This window comes from Cynoglossus semilaevis, chromosome 5 (assembly GCF_000523025.1).
Source record: "Cynoglossus semilaevis isolate Cse_v1.0 chromosome 5, Cse_v1.0, whole genome shotgun sequence".
Classification (NCBI taxonomy): Eukaryota; Metazoa; Chordata; class Actinopteri; order Pleuronectiformes; family Cynoglossidae; genus Cynoglossus; species Cynoglossus semilaevis.
In genome coordinates, this window is record NC_024311.1 from 15,091,238 (window position 1) to 15,115,449 (window position 24,212).

Below are 24,212 nucleotides of genomic sequence, written 5' to 3' on the forward strand. Positions count from 1 at the left end.
TTTTGTGTAAACCTGGATACAGTAAGTGTCACAGACAGATAGACAGTAACGCTCCCAGTGCTGTACTGTAACTGCTGAATGCAGTGAATGGTACTGTATGGTGAGAAAGTCCTCTTCTGTCTGACAGAGTTAAACTGTTACAAGTCCATGAGTGTTGACTTTAGTGAGTGTGGGTTCTCTCAGGACTGAGGTCAAACTTCATTCCAATCATTCCCTCACTGAGAGGTAGTCTCAGGCTCTGGCACACACACACACACATACGGCTCATTACAGTTTTTCGATATTTTGCACTTGACTTTTTCCCCCCCTTAGACATACAATTTGTGGCATTGGTTTCTATAGCTATAAATATATTTTTATTCTTATTAAGTGTTCCACTAATGCAATTATTGAAGGTTTTATTAGCGTTAATAACTTTGTTAAAACGTTAAACTAGTTTTAAGCATTGTAAAAACATAAAGTGTCAACATTCTTAATGGTATTTTGCATTAGCTGGTCGTTAGCATGTTATTTTGAAAACACTGAGATTTACAATAGTTTCAGCCAAAGTATTAAATAAAAATGAAGAATGTCCTGGAAACTGATTTTCCCCAGTTTTATTGACAATTGGACTTTACACGTACGACACAAAGCACTTTCACCACAGTCATCTTACAGCACGGAGGGCAGTTTGGGAATGAGAGGCCAAATATTATACACATCTTAAGCCCCGGATGAAACAAGTATCAATGTCCCGGGGAGGAACTGTACAACGAGGCCTCAGGAACCAACACACACTATGAACTTCATGTAAAAATGTACTTGATCTGGCCAGCTTCTGTCGGCACGTTCAGTTGGCACGTACTGATACAACTGCACATGTTTTTTGCTCAAAACTTTCCTTTACAATTTAGTGTAACTGGCACTTGATAGAGAACACAGGGCAAAGAGAGACGAGGAAGGAAGGAGTGTCGCGCCTCCTTAGTGTCACTGTTAAAATGATAAAAAATAAAAGATCTTGACAAAGACACATTGTATCAGAACAGAAGTTCAAGGTTAAAATACATTCCAAAGAAACAACATCCTTACGTGCAAACTTTCACAAACTGACCATTTATAAACTACTTCTTGACACCTACAACTTGAATGTAAATACATTTATATATATATATTTATGTGATTTTTTTTATTTACATAAATAATTTGATTATCAAATGTGAATAAAAAATCTACTTTGTAGATAAACAGTTGTCCAACACTTCAAAGTGTCAGTTTTGAATGCTGGATGTATTAAGAATGTAGTGAAATCAGGGGAGAAGAAAACTGACTTTCATCAAAGTCACTGCTGAACGACAAGACGATGAAGAAAAACATCATTATGATCATTTTTCATTCTTCCCTTCTGTAGTTAAAACGTTAAAACGACCGTACGTACTGCACGTTAGATTCACATTAGCATTCATGCTAGTCATGCTGCTCTTCTCATGAACAGACAAACTGCCAGCGGGGCCAAACGATGTTAGGATAAGTGAGGATTAGTTTTACAAACTGAACAGGGTCATGGAGTCGTGTTCCTTTGTGCCACAACTGGTCTGTTGAGCAATCTAAAATACCAAGGTTTACAATAACATTGTAACAAAAGAAACAACAATCCTGAAAGGTTGTATCACAAGTAAAAAAAAAAGAAAGAGAGCTGCTTATAGGACGTTGCATTTAAAAAGAATCAAAAGACACGTGGACAAAATATATATTCTTCCCTCAATCATTGTCAAAAGTACGGCAAAATGGGCAATATCTAATATCTAGTACTTCAATCCCAACAACAGAGCCACCGACTGCAACAAATCTATGGCGCGTACAGTATGAAACATAAATCAGGATACACACAGGCCTATAACTACACAGTGCACAGCTACATCAGCACATCCAGCAGTTTAAAGTGACGATAGCTGTGCTGAATTTTCATTTTTGGTCCTTCAATTCATATTTTTTTTTTTTTTTTGAGATGAGAGTTTAACTTAGAAATCTAAGTGCCACACTCTGTTCAACTGCAGCCTGGAATGTTGTTTGTTTTCATGATAAAATCATACTGTGCTGTACACAGACTGGGCTGGGACACAACACGCCTGGTTCAGAAAGTCAAGTTTAGCTCAGACACAGGACTTAGCTGGAAGAGCTAACATGTGTGCTAACGTATGCACCTGTACTGTTTACAGTAACTTTGGAACCATCCGGCGGTCACGTGACACTGTCACATAAAAACCTATTCACTCTGCCGCTCGGTACACGGGTGGGAGCACCACCAGGCACCGACCGTGTACCACAGCAGCTCCAGTTTGGCTACAGCACAGTACTTCACTGAGGCTCCGTGAGCAGAACTCAACAACGCCGCGGACAGTACAGAGTCTGTGGCCACAGTTCAGTACAAAGAACTGTCGTTGTTGTAGGAGCTGGAGCTGGGGAAGGTGGGGCAGGGTTTGTTCCAGGGTTGGCTGTTGGAGTGGTCCGACGTAGGAAGGCTCAGGGTGCTGGCACTCTTCAGTTTGTTCTTCAGACCCCAACTTAGAAAGGATGACTTCTTGGTGACTTTGCGAGACTTGGCGTTCTTGTCTTCATCGTCATAAGCCAAGCAAATCATTGAGTAGGTCTTGGGTATGTTTCCGCAGAAGGTGGCGCTCTTGGTGGGCTGGAGAGAGAAAGGTAGACAATAGCAGTTCTTGTTACTGGTAGTTTTTATCCTAGTTTACACAGTAAGTATAAAATTATGACTCAGGGACGGCTGTTCAACCAAACAAGAGTTATCTTTATATAGATGTTTTTTAAAAAAAACAACAACTTAACTGTAATCCTGTTAATTTTTTAAGCTTTGCAAATGGTATGAATCTAACTTTATCTTTGTTTTTTTAGAGAAATAATTATGTAATATATAAATTATTTTGTCTTATTGACTGAAAATGAATCAACAAATGAGCCCCCAGACCCCTGAAAAAAATCCCATGAGTTTTATGTGGAGTTTAACTGTAGGTGTAGGTGTAAACATGTCAGTGGTGGAGGTATTTAATAAGTCATCTTCAAAACCCATTCCTGCGGATTTATTACAAACCCTGACATGTGACCACATGGGAATTCTACCTGAGGCTGTTGTAACACAAATTCTGACTATACTGGTACTGTGAGAGTTCCTCTAATTCAACAATAGAACGTGCACTGAAATGAGCCTTGGGTTTATTTTGTTATGTAGGTCACATTCAAGCAGCGAGTTCTCAAGGGAAACCATATGTTCTATTTCCATGTACAGATAAGACTCAAAGGAGAAATCCTAAACCGAGACGAGTCGGTCTCTCCTGTTTGTCAGTTGTCAGAACTATATTTTCTTTCTATCATCTCTGGATGAGTGGGGGGGTGGGGAGGGAAGCAACTGTCGGCGTACCATCTGAGGGTTGCTCTCCATCATGCTGACAACCTGTATATCGATCATTTCTTCATCCACGTCCTTCAGCAACCGCATCACCTCACTCACAGTAAACCACTTGCAGTCTGTGTCACCGACAGTAATAATGAAGTCTCCCTCTTTTAGTCCCTCGGCCTGAAAATGACAGAAGGAGGAAAGGAGGTGTGTTATTCCCTTTTTTGTCTTTTCTTTTTTTTTTTAAAGGACCATGAAATTGATCTTATCTTCTTGTTCTCAGCCGTTTCTTTCCAATAACTTTATCTTTCCCACAATAAAAGGATCAACAAAGAAAGTATTCGGTTGTAAAATAAATCCTCCCTGGAGCAGAATTAAATGTTATCAAACATCTGACCTAGTTAGGCTCATACAGAGCCTGCGTGGTGGAGTAAGAGTCTGTTCACTGCCAGCAGCTACTAATGAGCCGTCGGGCTAACAGGATTGTTGAAAGTAAATACCCTCAGACTCTTAATCAAATTAGTATCCAGAGTGGATGAAGAGACGGAGAACACAAAACACTGTCCGAGGCTGAGTACTGAGTAAAGTACTGCGTAAGTACTCCAATCCTCAGCAGCATGAGGCAGAGAGTTCATAATTACTATGGAACCTTTCATGTCATCTTGTGAGTTCATAAGTACTATGGAACCTTTGGTGGTTGACAAAGAGTGAGATTTCTGCTCTGTTTTCTAGAATCAGTTTTTCTTTAAAAAAAGAAAAAAATTACTCATGTATTTGTTGTGCTTTATGATTAATTGAAATAAATGATGTTAGTTACATTAGGACCAAGTTACAAAAATATAACAATAATATAATAATAAATATGTTAATATATATACTTGTATATGTACACATTTACATATATACTCTCTCTATATAGTTTTATATACACATACATATATACATATATACATATATATATATGTATACATATATATATACATATATATACATATACATATATACATATATATATATATATACATATATTACACACACAAACACACTGTCACTTTAAAGACTTCAACGTGGGGGTGGACTCACAGCAGCTGGGCAGAGGGGGTCCAGAGACACCACCTGGACTGGTGACTCTCCTTTGAGGGTAAAACCGTGGTCTCTGTCTTCAGGACGGAGTGTGATGATCCGTGGGGCTGTCCACCGCTGCTTGGCGTTAAAGAATGACAAGGGCCCCTGAGTGGAGAGACTTTGTGGTTAAAGCCAGCACTGTTTTGTTTAAGCTCATGGCACCATTTCCTGTAAGGGAACTTCTCAGTCTTTATACTGTGTGAACTCTGACTACAGATATATGCAGGTACATCTGTGGGTTAGTTGGTGTTACTGCACACAGGCAGGAGCTGTCACTGGATGGTTTTGAAAAAGCAAAACTCCCTCGGTGTTCTCTATATGTGCTGGTCTCTTCATCACCTGGTTTTACTTTACTGCATACACAGAATTCTGGGCTACAGTACCAGGAAATGATATCTTTCCCCAAAGTCAGTGTACTCAAATATGTATTTTGTTTGATGTAGAAACTGGAGAACCAAATACATTCTAACACTTACTGTAAGCCAGTAACAATCACATTAGTATTATACTATCATGTTAAATAAAATCCTGTCCCTGTCTTAGTTCTGTTTCCCCTAAAACTGGTATTTCTACTTCTAACAGCATGAAATCCCTAATCCTACAGTATTTATTCCTGGTAAATTATACCAACCAATTATTCCTTTCCTGGACACTGGCCTGTTCTACTTTCCCATTGGCTCCCTTATTAGCCTTCCTATCAGCCGGGATAATCTCGTCCTCATTAAATTCTGAGAATCGATTCTGTACAACAGCCAGCTGTGGCATGTCATCCCTTCCTTTTTAATTATCGCCAGAGAAGCTCAAACTCAGAGGATGTCTCGGATTACTTGGGTTTTCATACAGAGCTGGGTGGATTTTTTTTTTAAACAGGAGCCACATAGGAATTCATTCACAAATTCCTCACGAGGTGTTGTCCATGACACATGACCCCCCCGCCCCCCCCACCCCTCCTGCAGTTATAACATCTAGCATTGTTGTGCTGGATGATAAGAATCCAAACTTGGCCACTGAATGTTTTTCTTTTAGTGAAAGAGAACAAAGACTTCAGCCAGGGAAAACTATCGACCCCACCCAACCACCACCAGCACTGCAATAATTCAATTCATTTTAATAATAAACTCAAAATAACCCTGAACCCTATAACACTTTAAATGTGACTTCATGTATTGATTTAAATGAAGAAACGTCACTGGTAAACCACCATCTTTTCCAATGACCTGTTGCTGCTCACAAACACACTGCTGATTTTACTCATGTCATGAAGTTTTAGTTTAGCTTTAAATAAGAAACAGAGCAGACTTCATTTTGCTGCTTCTGAAAATATGTCTTACTTTTAAAATTATGTTTCTTACTTTTGAAGCTCCTTTATGGAAACCTTCTCCTCAATGATCTATTTTGAAACTTAACTCCCAGGCCAAATCAAATTTTACATTTTGATTAAAAAAAAAATTCTAAATGCAAAAGTAGAAATAAAGAAGCCATTGTTAACAAAGCTTTCACCATCAGAAAAAAAAAATCATATCCCAAAATCTAGATGTCAACACAATCGTAATCTGATGGTGGCCCGCAGTTCTTTGAGTTGGAGACTCCTGATTTAAATACAGCTACCCAAAGCATCCGTTTCCATGGTTAGTGTTAGTTTTGCATTTTATTTTGGTGATTCAGAGTCCAGAAGACCTTGGAAACCAGGGAACTTGATGTTCCAAAGCCTTCAGGAGTCTCACTCATCGGTTGGTGGTGTTCAGAAATGACAAAAACACTGCCTGGATCTCAGGGGGTGTAAAACTGTCCCAAACTGAAATCCAATCTTTTATTTTTTTGCCATGTTCTGAAAAAACCAACAACCTGTGGAAACTTAAGTGATGTAAGTGCAGAAGATTAGTAACCCACATACCAGCCTCTGGAAAAAGTCGCTGACTTTCACCTTTGTGGTTGCAGGCACCGCCATCTCAGCTTTGTGCTCTGTCTTAGCTAAAAGAGTGTGAGGAGAAAACAAAGATGTCATTCTGCACTGTTTGCTGTCACAACCACATTATTACTGTCACCCTGTGAAGAGGCGGGAGTGTAAACATTACATCATCGCAGACAGATTGGCATGTCACTAATCACATGGATGATTGCAGCAGGTACAGAGCAGCACTTTAACAAACTGTTTCCTGAATGAAGGACTTCACACAACAACACGGTTTGCGGCCCATGTTTATCATGACAGCCACTTATCAAAGGTTTGTTGTGGCGACACCTTGGTTACCGGTCAGTTTCTAAGCCAACCACAGAAAAGAATCCCTGTGAAAGTGACACTTTAGACCTTTCACATAAACTAAACTAAAAATCATAATTGTTGTGTGTTTACTTCAACTTCATCTTATTTTAAATATTCCTGTGCTTTCTGTACAATATGACTATACTATTCATGCTATACATTACATTAAATTTCATAACATTTCATGTTTTTCATACATGGTCTGGCGATAAAAAACCTCCAACCCTCAAACACATTTCACGGCTGCAGTGCTGCTCTCTAATAAAACTACAGACTTACGGATGATGTCGGGCGCCTCGATGTAATCAGTGAATTCATCCTCGTTTTCGTTTTCGCTGGACTTGTTGAGTGAGCGCTGGTGACTGGCTTTTAAAATGTCCTCCAGGATCTCCAGCTTGTTCAGGTGGTGGCACAGACTATAAATCCTTAGAGCCTCTTCATGACCCAGGATGGCCCGTCGGATGTGCGCTTTACCTAAAAAAAAAGGCATCGTTTGAGAAATAAAAACAATTCAAGGATAAAAAGAAATAGAGACGGTCCGTAGTTTGTTCTTTAAATTTTCTCCTAGTGGTCAGTTTGGGGGCACTCTTACCGAGTCGGCTTCTCTCTTCTCTCCTCTTTAGGATGTCCAGAGGGGACTGTCCCTCTGGAAGGCAATCATAGACCTGTGACAGAGTCTTTTCCTGCTGGTCTTCGTCATCATTGGGACTCACTGAAGACACAGAAAACAAGGGGAGTCAGTCACGGACAAGGTTTTCTTTACTTTCAAAAACAAAAGTTGCAATATACGGACATATAACGTGAGAGTCGTCAAATTAACTAATTTGTTCATGGTTTCAGTGCAGTGGACACATCAGCTTTGTCGATCTGACTACTGTAGTCGGGGCTGTATGTAGACATAAGAATGGTACCCAACCATCAGGTTGGAAACAGACTCTCTACCTACTGATTAACAGCCACACCCAGGAAGAGACTAACCAACTGCAGGTTGGTAATTCACGCAACACTCACTCTACTGCCGTCTGCAGGTTGGTAATTCACACAACAACACTCACTCTACCGCCTCCCTCTGAAAAGCTACAGTAGAGCAGCTCAGAGGAGAAACACGCAGCGTACGTGTACGTGAACATGAGAATGTATCAGGGCAGTGGTGTAGCCATAAAACTGAGTCATGGTTTTTGATACTTCACGTAAAAACACTGTCACCAGCTATTAAGGGAAATAGTTTGTAAATGACTCAGGACACAGTGTGTCACCAGATGCACTGATGAACAGCTATAAACTAAGTTTTAAGTGTACGTATTAAAGCCCAGCTGATTTTGACCTTATTGTTTTTTTCTTTGAACCGGTTTGTCTCCTTCACACCCGACTCCTCACATACAACAACTATTTCCGAGCGGCAGAACATTCTAGAAGCCTGCAGCATTTGTCTGGTGTCAACCTGTTGACTATAGCAGCATTCATCCTGACCTGATTTCTGGGTTCAGTCTCCCTTTTTTTTTACAGTCCCGTGGTAATTGCTCTATTCTCTGCATTCACACAGGAATCTGTTAATGAGCTGCCAAACTCTGAGCTGTTCTGGCCCATTCAGACAGCTTTCTTTCATAAACACTGGTTAAAACCAAGCTCAGTATTTGTTATTGTTAAAATTTTCTTCTTTGTTTTTTGTTTTTCTCTTCATTCTGTCATGAATTTAAATTTCAAAAAGGCAAATTCTCCGTTGCTGGCTCTAGACTTGGACGATCAACCATTTGATCCGTGTGTACTGTATAATTAAACTCCTCAACAGCCTACATTTCTTCCTCCTCTGAATTCACACTCTTTTTGTTTTGTCTTTTGTTTTTGTCTTTCTGTCTCTGTGAGCACAACGTTCCTGGAAACACAACCTTTCTTGACTGTGGGGTGTGCGTGTGTGTGTGTGTGTGTGCGTGTCCCTAAATAGCAGTTATGTAATAGCATTGTGGCTGAAGTTCCGACTGGTCGTCTGACATGACCAAAACACTGGCCTATTCTGCACCTTAAAAGAAGGATCAGGTTTAACACAGCCTGGTTCAAAACCAGGCTTTAAAAAAAAGTACTACAATATTAAACGTTTGTATGTGTCAAACATTCAATTTGTACTTAAGACTAAAAGTTCAGAAATGTTGGAGGCTGAGGTTGTTAACAAATACAAAAAAAATGAAGACTGTTTTCTGGTATAGGAAATGCATGATAGTGCATTGAATCTATGGAGTCAGTTCGCTGCTCATCAAAAGCTTTGTTCCGTCTTCAGTCCTTGCTAAATCTCAAATCCCAAATTGGTATTTTTTCCTATTTAAAATCCTCTGAGCTACACAGAAGTCCTTACACTGGTGGTCCAGAAGAGCTGAGGCGACAAAGTAGTGTGCCATCGAGCGATAGTGGTTGGTTTTGACTTGAGCCATTGTTGACCAGAACAAGGGCACATTGTCTTTGATTGGTGTCTGGATCATGGACTGATGGACTTGGTCATAGGTTTCTGAGACCTGGCAGAACAAAAGGAAGATCAAGTTACCACCGAGACCTGGCAGAACAAAAGGAAGATCAGGGTTAGCACAACAAAAGTCAAAAGCAAAAACAAAAAACAAGAAGAACATTTTGTTGACAGATTAAAAAAGTAAGGCCTGTTTATATATATGTGTGTGGATGTGTTTATATTTCGCTGGTATTTACTTTTGAAGCCTCTTGAGCCACTTTCATCAGAGACTGGAACTGGTTGCGGATCCCTGGCAGAGCAGTCTTCTCAAACAGACACTCCTGAGCCTGAGCCAGCATCATCCTGATCAGCATACTGACCATGGCTGGACTCATGTCGTAGCTGGGGGTGTGAGTGAATGTCTCCTTCAGGTGGTTCAGGATGCCTGTGGAGTGATCGCATGACAGCACAAACTTCAATAACTAAAAATATTTCACCAACTTAGGTAACTTTTGTAGAGGCTTTTTGAAGAGATGGTATTTGGGGATTTTGAGGAGAGGTTTGATGAGAAAGAAGGACATTTGTCTCTGTCGAAGAAGTGAAGAAGATATGGAAAAGAGTCATCCCAAAGAGAATATCTGACTCTTTGGAAAAAGACAGTGATGAGAAAAGGTGAGAATAAATCTGAAACTGATCCTATTACAGTCCTATTTATTAACATGTGTCATGATAATTACCAATGTTGATGGCACTTTTAAATATCTTAGCTTTCAAACTTTAAATTTATACATTTCAAAACTGTAAATACACATACAAATCCAAATAGTCTCAGCAAATAAACTCACTAATTGCCTTATTATCGAATGATATTTGTTGTATACCCATCCAATGAATCTAAGTAACAGGCTACCAACTGTACATACGTAAGGGTTTGGATTGTTAAACATTTCTGAAGCAGTCACAAACTTTTTCAATTTGTTCCTTCATACATTTCTGAAGCAGTCACAAACTTTTTGTTCCTTCATACTGAACCAGACCAAAGGACCCTGTGCATTTCATGCCTTTTTATTGTGCAGATTAAAAACCTGGCAGACGAAGAGCTGCAGACAACGTAATAACAGAGCACTAACTCACTAATCTTCATTTATACGACTGACCCCTCCTTCACTCTGAACTGCATGTACATATGTCACTGGCTTAACGGGGCACTGTGGCAGCTCTTCAGCAGTCACCCGCCACTTTTTCCTCTACAAACAATGCTCCTCTTCCTGTGCACCGCAGTCCAGGCCTTAATCACAGCCACTGATGCACTACAACCAAAGCTGGAGCCTGTTCAGGGTGTAATTACACTGCAATACTCCACATACTGCCAAGTCATAATTCTCCAGAATTGTCTGAGCTCCCGGACCCTGCACAGGGTTGTTTGTGTGAATAGTACTTTCTGGAGCTCAGCCACATGATAGGATGCCAGGGATGAGCTACAACTACGTTCATTCATTCCCCAGTTACAGAGCAGGACTCAGAGGGAGGAGGCTGATTTATATTTACTTAACATAAGGCTACATCTGAACTTGAACTATTTATAAAGAACACTTTTGCGCCTCTGTAATGGTGTAGTACTCAGAAAATGCCTGCACAGAAGGATGAGATCTGAGGCTTGGACGAATGATGGCATGTTGTGGTGCTTCACGTCCGTCTGTTGAATTCTGTTAGAAACCACTGAGTTTTTTCACCTATCACCGTTCCTACCTGCAGCTTTCTGGAAGGAGGAAATGGCTTCTTCCAGGCCCCCTATGGTCTGTCTGTTACTACGAGTACCGACTTGAGAGTACAGAGCAGCCATGTTGAAGAGGATGCTGGCCTTCTCCAGTGACAGGTTCTGTTGGCACACTGGTACTCCAGTGAATGAGTCATACCTGTGAGAAACAAGGACCAGCTGTCACTGACTCTTTAAGACACTTCACACCAAGTTAAATAAAAGCCTGGCAACGACACACATCAGAACAACAACAACTACAACAATATATTAAAGGTCCTCTTTACTGAATTAATTGTAAGTTGTTGTTTTTTTTTGTTTTTTTGGTCATGATTATATATTTTTTCGTTTCCTCTTAGGATTGAAATATCATCAATCAATCATTACAATATTTTCTGTACTTATTGTTAAGGTTTATATATTGATATTATATAGAATCGTACCAGGTGAAGAAGATCCCAGGCTGATGATTCGGAGAGAAGAATCTGCTTTCTATCAGAGGAAGATGACTGAAGTATTTCGCCAAGAGCTCCACTCCTTCCTCATTTCGACTTGGCGTTCGACAAGCCTGACATAAAACAAAGACAGAGAATATACAGAATTCAGTTCTGTCTGAATAGCCTGTATAGATATATATATATATTAGAGAATACAACAGACAAAAGTACCTGTCTCAGGTCCATCATGTCAGCAATCTCATCCTCATAACTGTTGCCATCTTCACTGTAGTGCTCCAAGATGAAGTCCTGTCAAAAAAAACAAAACTGAACTTATTGTCTGACACTTTTTTTTTAAATAAATACAATGTGCATAGATTCATCATTCTATCAGTGACAGACCCGGAAAATGTCTACAGACAGAATTATATTTATGTACTAAACATTTTTTCCTATGTACCTTAAAAGGGGTGGAGAAGTCGACTTCTTTTGTTTCCTTCAAACCCAGAGCAATGAGTGGAATGTTGGCAGTTTCGCTGCAAAAAAACACAAAATGGCAAAAAAAACAAAACATCATTATTGTTCATATATAATTTTCCTTCAAACCCAGAGCAATGAGTGGGATGTTGGCAGTTTCGCTGCAAAAAAAAAATGGCAAAAAAACCAAAACATCATTATTGTTCATATATAATACATGTTTTTACAACACAATCTCTGAGAAGTATTGTTTAAACAACAATTTAAAACAAGATAAAAAAAGAACAAATGACAAACACATCATGTGATATCATTAGCAGTTTGTTAGAACATGTTGGTTTAGGTGGAACGTGACTCAGTAAAGTCTTGATAAAAAAAAAAAAAACGAACACGACACTCAGATATCAGGTTATCGTGGTTCAACATGAAAAGCTGATTTTGTAAACACCCACCAAGAGAATAAAAGGTTTCTGTGAGGGAAAAGCAGGCTCCAAGGTGGGGCACGTGACACTAACATGAAACCTGTTGATACCAGGTTGATCCAGCAGGAGCCGCTCCGCAGGTTGAGGTTGAGTTAACATCGCTGTTTAACCTTTGGTGTTGTTTCGTTTAACTGAGAGCAGATTAGGCAGATGGCGGACACAGTGCTCACTGGGGGGGAGTGAGGATTTATATACAACACCCCCCCCCCCTACAGTCAACCCCCACACCTCCAACACAGGTCTTCTTGAACCGTTAATCCACACACAGTTGTCGTGAACCATCCTTCACCTTCCCTTACTTTGAACCACTAGACTGTAAACAGTGTCGGTCATAAAAACCTCCTACTCTCATCTGTGAAGCACAGATTACATCCTCTGTGCTGCTGTTACCTTAATGGTCGCTGCGGCCGACAGATGGAAAGCAGGTTCAGCTTGTTATCAGAGCTAAAGAAACACAAAGTGACAAATACCTGCCTGCTGATCAGAGGCAGGTTATAAAAACACAAGGCCCTTCACCCACGAGAGAAGAATGACGAGCTGTTACCGTACCTGTGCACTGCCTTTTTTTTAAATAAACATGAGTTTTAAAAACTGAGGTGTTGTCCGGAAATAAAAGAGTATTTATGTTTAAATAAAAAGAAAAATTCTTGAATCAGTTCTTGTATCCACATGCCAAACACGTTGAGTCACCATTACCCAGGAACATACTGTATACAGTTTCTCTTCATAGAGCTGAAGATAAGAGGGATTAGTGTCTTCAGACATCATCACCATCAGGTCTAGGTTTCAGCTCTTATTCATTCATCACTTGACGGAAGGGCAGCATTTCTTTGGTGAACTTGCTCTATATCCTACTGAACTTCATTCCTTAGTTACACTGACGAAGCACGTATGGCCTGCAGTGTTATCCACTGGTGTTGTTGAGAGTGAGAGAGAGAGAGGGGGGGGGGGCACAAGTGTGTGTGTGTGTGTGTTCAGAGAGAAGCAGAAATCTTAAAAGCTCTCCAGCAGCTCACTCCCTCTCCATCTGTGTTTACGTGCCAGTGTGTCTGACACGGAACAGACCTGCACCTCAAACGCTGGCACATTAAGTGTGAGGTGAGAACACGGCACAGCCTCAACTGTTTAGCTTTTAAAATCAAAACTGTGCTGAAGAAAAATGTAAGGTCATATTCTGACCACATGTAGCCAACCAGAGGCTAGGAGGTTTCAACAGTAACACAGATAAGCACGTGGTCATTTGACTTCTTATGTTGCAGAAACTGATGATGCTGACGGAGATGTCGACATCTTTATCTGACTGTTATCGTTTGACATCACTTTTATCTGTGCTTAAAAGTTCAGAACGTACACAGAGACAAACAAGAATTGGCTAAAAATGAAACCCAAAGTAAAAAGTTCTCTACTTGGAATTCAGTAAATCTAAAAGATAAAGTTCAACTTAAACTGACTACAATGTGTAGATGGAACATGAGACTAGGTTTATATTACCACTGTGGCTAAAATTAGAACAAGAAAGAAAAAAAAAACAAGACAACAAAACCAAAGAAATATGTTGAAAACAATAGTGTGGGTTAAACGTGTGCTTTCAGTGAAGCATTACCTCATGTCAGAACCAGTTTAATCTGGTCTGAGGGAGAAATAACTATGGAAGGATACTATTCACAGGCTGGTGGACCCAGGGGAAAAGGCCTAAAAAATGTGAGAGGAGGTTTTTGTCTATCAACCTAAGACTGAGCTTGTGTTTCAGGCCGGGCAGAGATGAACACTCCATTGTGTCTGTACAACCTCATCCACCTGAGTCACCTGCCTGGAAAAGACGAGGCTGGACTTTCCCAACATATCTAATATTACTGCCAACATTTTTACTGTCCACACTCATCTTTGTAGTTTTGTTTGGCAGCAGTGTGGAATGATGACATAAGGACTTTAATTTGCTTTCAAAGAAAACACACAATGGTCAACAGCAGATTGTCTTTTCTTATTTTGGCTATTGTCTGGAGCCGTGAGCAGGTGCTTGGTATGAGAACCTGACAGTAGGTCTAGGGTGCTTGGTATGAGAACCTGACAGTAGCTCTAAGAATCCAAATATTCCCACACCTCAGTATTTAGTCCCCTGTGAAAAAACTAAATGCCAAAGGATTGCATAGAAAAGACATTTATAGTATTTTGGTACACAAAGTACATACTGTAGCACTATGTGGCAAGAGAAACTATTACCTTCACCATCTACTTTAAAGTGAGTCTTGCTAGCAATACGATGCTCAATATTAGCCTGAACATCCACTGTTGCTACGGTTTCTGCATTGGAAATGCAGATAATTCCTGGTCCTGTCTGTCCCCAGAAAATCATTGGTTTGTGAGAGTTAATGTTCCAAAACCAGGAAGCCAGTCTGTATGACAAATGTCCTTATGTTGTTGCTGTGAAACAGCCTTGGTAGATTTCTGTCAATGGTCCTTTAAAACTGTTACCATAGTAACCACTACACAACATTCCACTTAAAGCTACACCACCTGCCCTCCAGCATGATCAGTTTGAATTTTCTTGGGAATCAGCTACATGTTCTGGTGGTGAAAGACTTTGCATATTTTTGCATTGTCTACTTGCAAATCAGGTATTGTGGTTCTCCCTCGAAAATATGCAGAACATATTTGGAACAAATAAGCATATTAGGAGTTTTCTTTATCACGACATCTTTCAAGTTTAACCTGTTTGAAGCCATTTTCTAAATAATTTATCTTTTTGTAAACAAGTTATTCATTTAAACATCTGTGTAGCTCTGGAACAGGAAATAAAGGACGAGGACAAGAACAACTTCAAAAATCCTGGAATCCAAATACTGTTGTTACGGCAGCATCGGACAGAAAATATTCAACGCTGCATTCATGAAGTACTTGAGTCTTTTGGAGACGTGACATGTCTCTTTATCCTGATCTTAATCTCACTTCTCATTTAAATTTAGAATTAGAATTTGTGTCGTTTCAGGCAGTGTGTGACGAAAGAAAAAACTACTAACAAAACTCTCCATTGTTCAGTTTTGTCACCCTTTGTCGCTGCCATCATTCTCTGTTTGAGATAGAATTTACAGGTTTTTGTTTAAGTAAACGCATAAGTGTGAGTCTTTAATCACAGCGGTGATTTAGTAATGATTAATAATGACCATAATAAATTACAATTAATCGTGATTACTCTAAATAAATCAACATTCCTAAATATGAACCATGAAGATTGATAAAAATATCAATTTTGTTAGAAAAAATACTACTTAAAAAAATTATGAACCATGAAGATTGATAAAAATATAAATTTTGTTATAAAAAATGCTTTGAAATTTTAATACTTTTCTAATCAAATTGACACGTTCATGTTGCCAACCGCAGCGTATTCACATAAGGTGACTGTTTTGTTCTAGCAGGGAACAGTAATAGAGCAGAGTCAGTGCTAACTAATGAGAAGCAGGGATGGTGCTGTACTTACTGGGTGTTCTGGTAAACATCCACCGAGCTGTTCAGTGCTTCCAGCTGTCCCGTCAGTAGCTGTAGGTTGGCGTTCACGTAGCTCAACTCCAACATAACCATTTCTTTAACCTTGTTGTTGGATGAGGCTCTGCACGAGGGACATAAGCAAAAACAGCAGAAAACAATTTTTTTTAAAAAGTCAAGCTTGATAACTTTGATCTGTGCATTCCTTATGTGGTTATCAAAAACAAGATGGCCTCCTGGGGTTATTCCGTGACCACAGGCGTGCGTCACTGTGCCCTGCTGCAGCCAGCACGCAGGCTCTGATCTACGGCAGAAATGAAGCTTAAAACCTCATTACGACCATGAAACCACTCTTTTATTAAATGCCCTTCTTACGGCACGGGTGTAGTCTACGATAAACACCAAGGGGGGGCAGCACACCAACAGAAAACACTCCACTGGCTGTTTATATCTACAGAAAATGTGCTTCACACTGTATAATTAAACACCTCGGCAAAAGTTGTGTGTAAACATGTGCATGAGTGAGCCATGACAAACCAGACATGTTATTATCTCTAAAAATGGGTTATGTGTTTCTGTTTGTCAACTTATTTGTGAGTTCAAAATGAAATGAAAAACATTAAATTGAATAGTTTTCAAACCTTAAGAAAGACATGGGTAGATGTGGGTGGTAATCAGGACAGTGACATGGAACCATTGGATTCACTGCACAGCAGAGATAACACTGTTTGTGTGTTGTTTTTTGTGTGTGTGTGTGTTGGCATACACACTGTACGGGTAGATTTATGATGTATTGATTTGTGTATTTCTGAGAATAGAGCCTGTAAATCACATCTACGGGTGTTAGAAAAAGAAGACAAATGCACACATGGTCCAACAATAACCTTATCTGTGTCCAGCAGTGCAACCTGGTCTTCTTTATCTTTATGTCGGTTTCACAGCAGACCCTCTCCCCAAACCTGTGAGCCTGCAGATGTTTCGCTCTCGTCAACCTCTGTACTGTATCTCCGTCTCCAGATCTGACTCCTACAGGAGGTCTTTTGTGACGGTGAGACCTGAAGTGCACTGACAACCTTCATCCACATTGTACTGGAACCTTGTGTCTTCTACAAACACAACAGCAGTCTCAGGCATGACCAAAGCACGAGCTGTGTTAACGCTGACCTAAAGTTAATGGAACTTTACTGTAACTCTATACACACAACTGCAGTCAAACTTATTTTGATTTAAGGCCTTAAAATAAAGCTGGGAATCTACCTGGAAGTCAGAAATGAGTCCAGACTGATGTCTGGGCTGCAGCTGCACCGGTGCACACACACACACACACACACACACACATGCACACAAAGAGAGTCCATTTGCCCCTAGGTTTGGCTGAGGAGACTACCTTTTGTACCAAAGGAATGTGGACAGCAGGGTTAGACAAATGCAACACACATGTATACACACACACACTTACATACACACTTATACACACAAAACCGGACTAATCTCAACACCACCATTTACAGAGATGATACAGGCGTCGGAGAGGGAGAAGCTACGAAAACTGCCTTCAAACTGAGGAACCACGAGCGGTTCTGTCCACTCCAGGTTGAAGTCTCAGTTACACTGATACTACAGTGCACTTGACAGCTCAGCAAACCAAATCTGACAGGCCTGAAAATACACAGTCGATGGTCCGTTCCAGATGGAGAAACACAGAACTTGACACAGTCTCCACTCTGTGACAAAGTCATGTGCAATTTAATCCAGTCTGCAGTAAACACGTCTGTTGTAGGTTATAATTTTCCATTTTTGTTGATGAGCTGTTTTGGAACATTTGGGACATTTTGAGGTTGTCGTTCTCCCACTTACTTAATTTTGGATTTCCTTATGGACAGATTTAAACAATGGAAGGAGTCATGAAAGATGACGTAACGTTTTTCAGCTACTTTTTTGGCATAACAAGCAGCTGGAAGTTGACTGACTTGTTTATTTTTCCAGTCGAGCCTGTTTTGGTGATGTTGTAGATGACATATGAAAAACAAAAGGAAACATGGACTTCCCTAATGTTCTAATGCCTGGGATCTGATAAACTGCAGGGACTGAATAAAAGTGTCTTATATACAGTAACTTCCGGATAATTCTTAGCTTTATTTTGTCAATTCCAAGCTAACTGTGCTATATTATAGCAATTGGATTTTTAGCATTTAACCTTTTTTTTCTGGCCAACCTGCTTGTCTTTTGGCAACCTGATACCATCAGTAGAGTCACAGGACAGGGCAGTGTTGTCCAATGTCACAGGAAGCAGTGGTTGAACTCTATGGGGAAAATACTGCATATGGCAACAATATCTAACACGTATTCCTGCACATTTCTGTGAAGCAAGAAAGTATTTGTAAAAGTGAAATCAAATCTAGAGCAGGTTGAATGACAGAAGCCGAATAATAACAACGACAAAGTCAGAGAAAGTTTAAACACACTGTGGCCGGAGAAGTGACAGTGTTAAACATTGACACTGTACAAACAGTCATACATCACATTCTGACTGGTAAAAGCTCTCGTCTCATTGAGCTTCAGTAGGAGTGTGGAGTGAAACTGTCAAAAGAATTAGATTGTAGCTTATTTTCTGTTCCTTCTGAGTAATGTTCAATTCCTTATGTTGACATCCTTCAGATTGACGAGGCAAAAACTGTAGTTTCTCACACTTCAGCAAAGAGATCATGTTGCTATTGTGATGAGCAGCCACTTTTTTTTATCTTTTCTTGCTCTTCTGCCTCTTTGTACAGGCGTTTATGTCAGCGCTGCAGTCAAAAACCTACAGTAGGTTTAAACTTTTCATCGATTCTTTAATATTTCTGTTTTGGACTTTTTTCCCCTTCATGAAACATTATAATGCAACTGACGTGAAACCAACTTCGACAGACATCAACAGATCAGCTGCAGTTGACCGCAGGTCATTGACAACACGTACAACAGAGACAACGGAGCTCAGAGAAGGATGGGCAGAGATAAACTTAGAATGTGAGGCTCCTGTTTATGTAACCATGCAAATGCACACAGTATCTGTGCAACCACTCTGTTTCAGAACAGTTCATTCTTTCTCTCTGAGCAGAAGCAGCGTGAGCAGAATGTGTCCTTTCACTTCTGTACTTACTTCAGCAGGTTCTCGGCTCCGGCCCTCATCCTCATCTCTTTGATGATCTGCTGGTTCAGGCCTGCACGTTTGTTCTGCAGTTTGCTCCTTCCAGTCTGGGCAAACGGGTTACAGCCCTGAGATAAGAAGAGAAGAGTGACAATCTTGTCAGCAGATAATAATGTATTTCCTCCTTGTCCTTGTTGGTTGTCATTTGCATGATTTTTTTTTTACTTCCTGCCACTGTACTGACAAGAAACATAAAACTAATGAGAGTGAGTATGAATAGAGCTGCACATTATGGCATTTCCAGGATAGATGACATGAATGATGATGATGATGAACCAGTCACATTGTAAACAGGTGTTTCACATACATCAGGTGAAGTTGAGGCCACAACCATTGAAGCTTTTTTATTAAATTCTGATGATCTGGTTCAAACCCAAACTATAGTAAATGCAAATTGTCATTATGTTTTCGTTTTCCATGAACTTGAAGTCATTTTGGTTGAGCTTAGGCTTGAGTTAGATACCATACATTATTTAAAGTTAATAAAAATGCAAAAAAAAAAAAAAAACCTTCATAAACGTTCATCAAGTTTCATGGCTTAAACTGTATGTGGGTGACTGCGATTGTACTCTCCCTTACGATCATTAGTGTCTGTGCTTTCCCAAGTCTGTGAGTCTGCATAAAAACATCTGAAAGACTGACCTCAGACATTTATGCTGACTGACTAGGTGTGGTCTGTACTCGAGTTTGGCGATTAACAAAGACCAGTCTGCTTAGTAAAACCAGTTGGATGACTGTCTCCAACATGTAACACTTTTAATACTTGATGTCTACAGGAAAACAAGCTTTAGTTGTTTGATTTCAATAAAAAAAAGAGTAAAGGACAGATTAAAACCAACTGTGTAAATGTCGTAAAACTTCGATTCAGAAGCGGGGATTAATAATTAGTGACAGTTTGGGGAAAAGACTCAGAGATTTGTAACATGAATTTCATCAATTTCAAATATCATCTTGGTAAAATAATATACTTTTCTTCTGTTCCTGATTGGTTCAATGTGCATGGACTACATTTGTCTTTGGGCTGTGATCTAGAAATAACACATCTCAGGTATTGCATAAGCCAGAACCATGCAGTAGAATTGTGAGCCATTGCGTGTGTGAATGCAAATATTATTTTTGTATACTGGAAAAGTGTGGAAGTACAATAAAATACACCAAAATCCATTGCACCTGAAGCAGCATTTACACCTTTACACGTAGACATCCTGATTCACAACAGACTGTCGTGTCAAATGGAAAGGACAGCAGGGATCAACCAAGGAGGATGACAGTGCAAATGATTTACTCGATACCACTTTATGATGATGACTTGGGTGTTCCTGTACACACACTTCAGTGAGCTGTGTTTGAAATGATTAACCAGCAATACAAACAAATGTGTCATGAATTACAGCACCGAGTTGTACTGAAGTTGCTGAGGTCACAGCTTGGCTGGACATACTGTAGCACAAGGTTTTCGTTCGATGACGGCACAGCGACGACAATGTTACAAAACAGGAGAGGGTGTGGACTTATCGCTAGGTTTCTTAATGTCAGTCATTACATAAAAACTGGGTGTATACGTGTTGTTGGAGAACAGGGGAGTGTCTGTTGATTAGTGGTGGCTACAGCAGCCAGTTTCGACTTTAGAATTGATAGAAACTATGGAATTGTGAACGGTTGACTGCCGTGTTGTAAATGAAATTGCAGACAATTAAGAACAGCAAACACTGTTAAAAAAAAGCACAGTTTAAATTGTTAAACTGTCCTTCCTATCATTGCATATAATGTCTGCAAATGAGCAATTCAGTCCATTTGTCTTCCTGGTCTGTACTGCACTACTGTAGTAACAGTGAATACCAGACCTGATGGATGTACGTCTGCTGTTATAGAGTATATGTTGACCAAGGATTCATGGTATGAAAGGTTGATTTAAGTGGTTAAAATTGAAATGGAAACCAGCCAAAGAGAGCCTTTAGCCAAGACCAAGTTAGGACAGCATGACGCACATGCAGTTTGTCCAATAAATATACTCTGGGTATGCTCTTAATTGTCTTCAGGTGATAAAGGTTCAAGTCAGGATAGATTTATGATAATGAATTATTTAATTATATGTAATTATCTATTATTAATCAAAAATAATTAAAAAAAACGATGTCAGTGGGTAGGGAATAGGTAGGTATTGAGATCAGTAAAAACCTTTGATGCCATTTGATAATTGTTGACTCAACATTTTCTCACAGGTCAAACAAACACTGTTTATACAGGTGTTTACATTGAGATGTTCCTCTACAGCTAATAGTTAATCCAGTCTAAAGGAATCATCCCCGTAAAGTGAATCCCTCTGACTAATGAACATTGCATGAGAGTTTAGGATCAACTTTATCAACTTGGTTTCAAGTGACAGATCCGTGGAAAGTGCCCTTAATTTAGCCAGGAGAAGGTGTATTTCCACTAAACAACCGATAACAGCCGTGTGTGATCGCAGCTGTATCTTTGCCTTTGTTTCAAAACAACTCCTGGTAAAGAGAATTACGGTATTTCTAAGTTAAGGGAGCTCATCTGGTGCGCGAACCAGGACACATGTTGTCAATTTGTGTCTGTGGTCTGGCTAAAGGACAACCTCGGTCCAGATGCTACGTCAATGCTCCCACTGGTTGAGGAGGATAAGGAGAAGAAACATGCCGATTCGGCTTTTAATCGTGCCATGTTTCCATCTCTGAGCCATCCAGTCGGTCGTTAGCCAGCTGGAGGTGAAACCGTGGAAGGCTGGGAAAGAAGCCCCGAACCACAACAGCTCCCTCGGGCATCAGTAGAACCCAGTGAAGCCTTGTAACTCATTAAACTCATTTTCACCCAAGAGAAAGTGGGGCACAGACATGGCAGCTAAGATCATCTTGGCTCTGCTTAGTTAAAAAGTTGACCAGAAACTTTCCAAATTGCAAATCCCTTCACCATTACACAATGAGAAAGCAGGACCTTGTGGTTTCAGTGGATGTTTCTTTTATACTGAAAAGAGATCCTGCAATGAAAGTTTAAAGAGTCCAGAGCTGGGAAATGCAAAGTGGAAAGGAAATTAGAACAGGATGAAAGAAATGGATCAAAGTAGACGTGTAAAAGCCTACAACATGTGTTACAGTATTTGAGGTAAAGAGTTGTTGTTCAGGAATTGGACTCGCAGTCTCCTATAATGTGCTACTGAAGTCGGAGACCCTGTATCCACTGACCTTGTAATAGACAGAGGAAGTGCAGCACTGAGCTTTAAACCAGAGAGCTTTTAGGGGGGATTCAGGGGATCGAGAGACACAAAGACTCTGTTCATTGGTCCATCTACACAAGCTTGTCTGTGAAAACACTTTTTTGTTTGAAGACACTGTTAAAATGAGGAGAAATTACATGTGGACCACAACATGGCATGAGGAGAACTCAGTAAAAAAAAAAAAAAAAAAGATGCATCAAACGATCACACCACCACTGCAAGAGCGTTTATCTTGACCACTAATAAGACACACTGTTTGCGACGGTCACAAGACACAGAGAACTGGTCAGGGAGGTTTCTCTGCCGGACCTGATGTAACGGATAAGGAGCATTTGGATCACGTCTGTTGTGTCAGCCCAACCACAAATTTGAATGATGAAAAGGCCTCATTTTCTAAGTAAATATACAAAGGAGAAAATGGGCTCTTCATAGAGTAAAGTAAACTGCTACTTGTATTTGCATCTCAACACTCATGACAAAGTGATTGTCAACATCTTTAACATGCAATTCTTATAGAGTAATTCTGAAATACATAAAAGGAACAATTTACATGTTGATGACTACATCGATAATACCGTCTGATTATGTCCAGACTTTGGTCATCATTAGGGACAAATCGGCCTCTCAAGATCACAAAAAAGTATGCAAACAAGCACACACCGAGAAAAACACCTGAAACTGACAGAGCTGTGGTTGTGACAGGAGGTTAAGGGCAAGAAATGACAATTATTTATTAATTTATTTTTTAAATACAAAACAAAACACAAACCTTGTTTTTTTTTTACCCTGTTTTTAGGTATTGTTTTTTTTTTAATCTCACTCAGGGTAATTTATACGTAGACTACTGTAATGGTTAAAGTCAAGAGTGACCAGCATATTTACATAACATTTGTTAAAAGCAGTTTTTCAAACATGTTTTTCTTTTAAACAAGGAAATTGTTAACGATGACTGTTAAAGCTCTCCATTGGTATGTTTTGTTGTTGTTTTTATACATGACTCTGCCTTTGCGATTTTATACTTGTTGAAAAAATAAATAAAATAAATTGTTACTGTTGTTTTTGTCAAAATGACTACAGTATACATTGGTCTCTGACGTTTGCTGCAATGGCTTTTTAAAATCGAATTAACGGGTATTTTGGGCATAAAATAAACCGTTGGCAGGACACTTGAAAATGGTACGAATGGTGAGAAAACATAGTCAAAAGTCACCTTTCTGAAGTAGCTGCTGTCTCCCCCGCCGTCCTTAATGCCGTTTGGTAAAAGTGTGTCCGTCATTCTGAAGATTCGGGTCAAACTCAGACGTCAAACAGCTGTGGCGAACTAAAAAAAACCCCGAATATAAAGCAGACCTCCTCGGCTCCACAGGTGACTGTTCTCACTGACAGTGTCAGTGTGTGTCTGCTATGACTGCGCGAATACACGGACTTTTCCACATACACTCAAACGCATCACAGGCCCCGCCCACTTAGAGACCGGTGGGTGGTGCGTCATTCAGGTAGTAAACTCAGGGGACTGTAAAACAATTTACAAGTTGAATGAGGCCAGTTATTTTCCGAGACCCCTAAAGCCACCGAAAACGGTTTACTGCTCTTTGTATTCCCACTGTAACGTTTCGTCATTAAAGGGATAGTTTTAATTTAAAATAATAACAATAAAAAAACATTTTTAGAGAACTATCTGGGATTATTTTGCCGAGTCAGCATAGCTACCCAACAGTACAAACCAATATAAAACATGATGGAAGATGGAAAGAGAAAAACGAGGTATGATAAGAAAATGTACCTGAAGGTTCTTGTTGAAATAAAAAATAATTTTCTAGAAAACGTATTTAATGTATGCTTTTGGGGAAGGGCTAGAAAACGTATTTAATGTATGCTTTTCTTCTATACTATAGTTTTTTTTGTTTTTTTTTCTTATCCAGCCATTGGGATCTTTTGGCACTCA

The 24,212-nt window shown here is 39.7% G+C and overlaps 1 protein-coding gene across 2 annotated transcripts; it reads right to left on the reverse strand.

Moving 5' to 3' along the window:
- Positions 1-581: 581 nt before the first annotated feature.
- Positions 582-23,690, reverse strand: rhpn2 (rhophilin, Rho GTPase binding protein 2). 2 transcript variants are annotated; one of them, XM_008310721.3, is made up of 15 exons: positions 23,478-23,690; positions 18,982-19,097; positions 15,838-15,966; positions 11,861-11,936; positions 11,632-11,709; positions 11,407-11,531; positions 10,957-11,123; positions 9,465-9,652; positions 9,121-9,277; positions 7,366-7,485; positions 7,053-7,247; positions 6,435-6,481; positions 4,469-4,615; positions 3,410-3,565; positions 582-2,665 (listed from the first exon to the last, which is right to left on the reverse strand). In XM_008310721.3, exons 1-15 carry the CDS (start codon positions 23,541-23,543, stop codon positions 2,399-2,401), a joined length of 2,034 nt encoding a protein of 677 aa, XP_008308943.1. In that variant the 5' UTR covers positions 23,544-23,690; the 3' UTR covers positions 582-2,398. The 2 variants fall into 2 exon arrangements, with proteins under 2 accessions (XP_008308943.1, XP_008308942.1); XM_008310720.3 differs by having other exon boundaries at positions 6,405-6,481.
- Positions 23,691-24,212: the final 522 nt, after the last annotated feature.

Bases quoted from the DNA above. Each gene is read 5' to 3' on its own strand.
- rhpn2 (XM_008310720.3), bottom strand. From the start codon at position 23,543: ATGACGGACACACTTTTACCAAACGGCATTAAGGACGGCGGGGGAGAC. The intron at 19,098-23,477 runs GTGACTTTTGAC...TTCTTATCTCAG, and splicing joins ACAGCAGCTACTTCAGAAAG to GGCTGTAACCCGTTTGCCCA. The intron at 3,566-4,468 runs GTGAGTCCACCC...TGTCATTTTCAG, and splicing joins ACCCCCTCTGCCCAGCTGCT to GCCGAGGGACTAAAAGAGGG.